At 38.4% G+C, this 4,940-nt stretch overlaps 1 protein-coding gene across 5 annotated transcripts in view; it reads left to right on the top strand.

Annotated features, from left to right (window-relative positions):
• Window positions 1–4,940, top strand: part of ulk1b (unc-51 like autophagy activating kinase 1) — a 24,701-nt gene that overhangs the window by 7,541 nt on the left and 12,220 nt on the right. For all 5 annotated transcript variants that reach the window (XM_020609810.1, XM_020609807.1, XM_020609808.1 and 2 more), the window contains exons 6-9: window positions 861–1,034; window positions 2,804–2,877; window positions 3,319–3,420; window positions 4,289–4,347. In XM_020609810.1, coding sequence (XP_020465466.1) covers window positions 861–1,034; window positions 2,804–2,877; window positions 3,319–3,420; window positions 4,289–4,347 — 409 coding nt within the window. The remainder of the gene's footprint in view (window positions 1–860; window positions 1,035–2,803; window positions 2,878–3,318; window positions 3,421–4,288; window positions 4,348–4,940) is intronic.

Raw genomic sequence — 4,940 nt, 5'->3', positions numbered from 1 at the left:
CCAAGAAAAGGCGGTCGACTTTTAAAATACGTATGTGTGTTGTATGTATGTGTGTTGGCTTAGACCACAAAATCAGAATTTGCACTGTACTGTGCAGCAGCAATGTCCCCAGCAAGGAGCAAATGAAAACACTATGTGCGTCTCATTATTACACACAATAAACAGTTTGATTCTTTATAATGTATAGTTTATTATTTCATAGAACTAGGGAAATAAATTAGCTTTGTGCATGTATTTCAAACATGCCATTTCTCTGAGTCTGTGCCACAGCCTGGCCACCCCATTCAGGATTTTATAGATCTGCCCCTTTATTAAATTTTAATATAAGAAACATAATCTGTGACCATAATCGTTAATGTGTTGTACACAATGCACAACAGATTCATGGATGTCATGTTAAATGTTATACCTCCGATCCTGGGATGCCTGTATCTATGTAAAAAGAACTCAGGAGCGGCATTAGGCTGGCTTTTTTACTTCAGTGCATTAGGCGAAGCTGCAGTAAATTAATTAATACTTGCAGTAGATTAATGCCAGTATAGCAAAGGAGGGACTCACACATAGAGCCCCAGTGCACAATTGTGAAACTAGGGGGATGATTAGAGGGGAGAAAGAGACTAGGAGCAGGAAGTGACAGTGGGGTGATGTGAGAGAGCAGATATCTTAGAAGTAAAATGAGGTGGTCTGTTTTGTATAACTTGATCTAACGTCAAGAAACTAGCATGGATTTGAAAATCTGGGGAAAAGGGTCATTTGGTTTCAATTTTAAATGCACCGCAAATTATGAGAATCACAAACCGTCATTAACTTGTGCTTAATTACCGGTAGGCTTTAATGATTCACCTCTGGTTTCTCTACAGCCAAAGGCACGCTGAGTGAGGACACTATTAGGGTTTTCCTGCAGCAGATTGCAGGGGCCATGAGGGTCCTACAGGCTAAAGGCATAATTCACAGGGACCTCAAACCTCAGAACATTCTGCTCTCCTACCCACTGGGACGCAAGTCGCACTCCAACAACACCTGCATCAAGATTGGTAGGTTTGATGGTGTGAAGGTCTGTACACATGTGTGATGACGTGAACATTAGTACATAGATAGATGTGTAATATTAGTTTTCTGTTGTTGCATTTTAACTCAACGGGCTGTCAAAGTGCCACAGAGAGAACAGGACTGCCATAACCTCATTGTAGGAGATACCGTATATGGATGAATAACAATGAATATCAATGATCATTTCAAGTTAGCCGACACTGGACATACTGTATACTGTACAGTAAACAAACGGAATATCAATGATCATTTCAAGTTAGCCAACACTGGACATATACTGTACAGTAAACAAACAGGTAAACAAGTGTGATTAGTTGAAACAGGACATTACTGTCTTAAGTCCTAGAGACTTCTGATAGTAAACAGGTTCTACAATGTAGCACTGCTTGTTCAGAATTATAATGTCCAAAATGAATGTCAACATAGTCTGAAATGTAAATGCGAATCATTATGATGTTTCAGACATGAGAGTACAGCTTGTGGGTTTACACTGAGACTTAGGAAAGCAGCAAAAAGCGCTACCTTTAGCAAAACCTAAACCAATCGTGTGGAACATATGGAAATCCCTACAGCATGAAGCTGACAGTTGATTGCAACAAGACCTAATAATGATATCCCTAAGGTAACTGAGTCCACTAAGATTATAAAATAAAACTTGTTAGAAGAAAGTGATTATGTATATAGAATTTCACATTTTCCCTCAGCAGTGGTGGGTACTGTTTTTCACAATGTTGATTTAATACCATAAAAAGAGAACCTGTTTACAGATACATGATGTATGTGTCTCATCAGTTTTGAGTTTGACTCATGCCCAAGTCCAGAGGGCTAGTGTGTGTTGTTCAGCTGTTTGGAAACTTAGCGAATCCTTAAGCCTATTAATCCTTTTTTCCCTGGAGCAAATTGATCAGCCAGTGAGAGTGACGTCTGAGGCGTGTGCCAGTTGTAGTCACGGCATAAACACTATAATCATCACGACTCTGGGGAAAACGGGAAATCACTCACACACACACACACACACACACACACACACACACACACACACACACACACATTGTACCTACATAAATACAGATGCAGACACACAAACATGCAAATCGCAATACTGCAGGGATTCTTATAACATTAGTTGTTGACTTGTTTACTATGCTGGTCAAAGATTGTAGATCATATTTAAAGTTTGTTTTAAAGTTAATATAATGACTGTGATCAGCTTAATCTTATGACTGTTCAGTACATTTTCTGACTGGGCTTATTATTCTTTATAATTCCCTTAAATAATTGAACTACCCAACAATTATTCAGCCTATTTTATTATTCATGCTCTCTACTAGAGAGAAACCTTGTCCAGCAGTTCTTTTGAGTTGGCAAGTATTTTCCTAAGCTGTAATACCCAACTGGGAGATAATGGGAAAATGAGGCGCTGTGATCATGCTTGTAATCATAAGGTAATCAGTCATTATTGCTAGATTCTTAGAATGGCTTTGAAAATAGACCATTCAGTTAGGAATCTGTAGCAGAACAAAACTGGGTTATGGATTTTGTGTTCTTGTGAGTGCAGTTTTTCTTTGAGATGGTCTTTACAGTTTCTTCTTATTTAATCGTTTTGTGATTGCCCTCAGGATCTGCGCATTCACTGTATGAAGATTATACAGTAGCTGTGTTCACTTTTTGCAGCCAGTATTAACTCATCCGCTCTGGCAGTTTCTCATTCTTTATGCTCCCACCTTTCTGCCCTGCCTCACTTTCTTCACAGCGGACTTTGGCTTTGCCAGGCACCTTCAGAACAACATGATGGCGGCAACACTCTGTGGGTCCCCTATGTATATGGTAAGCACTATTTGTGTGTTTTTAAATATATAAGATAACAATTGCCAGCATACTTTGTTTAAGCTGGTTGTTTAAATCCAAGCAAATTCACATTTGATGACTTCTTTGTGGAACTAGTGTGTGTTGTTCAGCTGTTTGGAAACTTAACGAATCCTTAAGCCTATTAATCAGGCCAAAGGTTCAGAGGATCTATTACAGACAGACAGACAGACAGACAGACTGTCCATTCCAGCTCAATGATGGCTCAGTTGTGTCTGCTATAAGTCTTCATTTGAAACAGTAGAGAGTTCTAGTTCTTTTAATTTTGCAGTGATGCTTGAAATCCATCTCTAAAACCTTACAGCATGAGTAATGCTGACAACTTAATCATTTTATTTAATTCACATTCAAGGAGTTCCAAAGAAGTGTCACACTGAAAATGATCTCCTTTATTCTCCCCAGGCTCCTGAGGTCATTATGAGCCAAAATTATGATGCCAAAGCAGACTTGTGGAGTATAGGAACTATAGTGTTTCAGTGCTTGACTGGGAAGGCTCCTTTTCAGGTAAGTGAACTACATTCATAGGTTGTAATCTGATTGATTCAAGGCAGCAGTGTAGGCTTGTTTGAATATAACCTGCTTCAAATGTAGGCACGTTTCTGTCCAAATGTAGTACAAAGTTTAAGTGAAATTTGAGAAAATATCTGTGTCCATTTTATTTTGTCACATTTTTCTGTTATTGTTACAACAGCCTTTCTCAGCCAAACATAAATGTTGTAGTTAGAAAGCCTGCAAGCATTTTTAAAAAGGTGCATTTTCAATTTGCACATAACAAAAACCTAATGAATTTTAAAAAAGTATCTTAAAATATTATGATCTTTCTTTTGAATTTCTTCCAGCAGGGAAGGAAACAAGTAGTCAAGCTTGTGCAATGCAGTTTTGTGACAGCTACAGTGCTAGATAGTGAAACTGAAGCAAATATTTTAAGGTGATTAAAGTGATGGGAAAAAAAAACCATGCAGTAATTTAAAATTGTAACAAAATTAACCTACTGAATCAACTTTCCTGAATCCTCCTTTAACATTTTCCATCTTTGTCGAGAAACCACAGTTCAGTGTGTTTCAGACGGGCTGTCTCTTCTCTCCAGATCATGTGAGAGATGACCGGGCAGTTTGCCCAGGCTGACTTGACTAGTGCTGTGAAAGATGGAACAGATAGCTTTTTACAAATGTCTTATCTAAACCAGCCCAGCATCACTTCTGAAAGTGTCAGAGTACTCTCATTCTTTGGTATTTCAGAACATGGATTGTGGCGTCTGTGTGATGGGAGCATACTGCACCATATAATATAAAAACTAATTATGTCATGCTATAAAACATTTGCAGACCTTTACATGTTCTCAGCTACATCTTTGACCTTTTGTCACCTTTAGGCTAGCAGCCCCCAGGACCTCCGGCTGTTCTATGAAAAAAACAAGACTCTCAGCCCCAAGTAAGGAGTTCGCTGGAGTCAGTGAGATAATGAGCACATTTGCTGTGATACATCTCCAGAGTAAATAATCAATGAAAAGTCAAGCTGTGGCCACAACTCTCCAGAAAGACCCTATTATCTTAAAATGTGTTTGTGCCATTACATTATTATGAAAATCTGGTATTTCAAATTTCAGATATCAGTTTTACAGACTGCACTATTGCAGTAGTTAAAGTTTGTAAATGTCCCTACCGGGTGAATGACCATGCCAGCTGGGCTGTTTTAACCACTGAACAGCAGTTTAGGAAGGTATCTGAGATGACAAGTCATCAACATCCTACTCTTCTATGTTGCAATGTCTGTAAAGGTTTTGCATTTCAGTTAATTAATTCATTTCTAATGGGGAGTCCTGTTTTCAGAACCACACTGATAGGGAGCCAGATCACATAGAGTATTTGAAAAAGGCAACAATTTAATTAATGCAAAACAGATAGATGACCATGGAAATGTTTGGTCCTGGTATAAACAAGTAGCTCTGGTGCAGCTAAAAGTGTTGCTCTGTCTGTAGTGACAGTTTTCTGTTATATCATTTGACCTTTTAATTAAGATTTCCC

This window comes from Monopterus albus, unplaced genomic scaffold (assembly GCF_001952655.1).
Source record: "Monopterus albus unplaced genomic scaffold, M_albus_1.0 scaffold102.1, whole genome shotgun sequence".
In the NCBI taxonomy this organism is placed as follows: Eukaryota; Metazoa; Chordata; class Actinopteri; order Synbranchiformes; family Synbranchidae; genus Monopterus; species Monopterus albus.
Note: the sequence above shows the minus strand (reverse complement) of the source record. Positions and strands in the feature narration are given on the sequence as shown.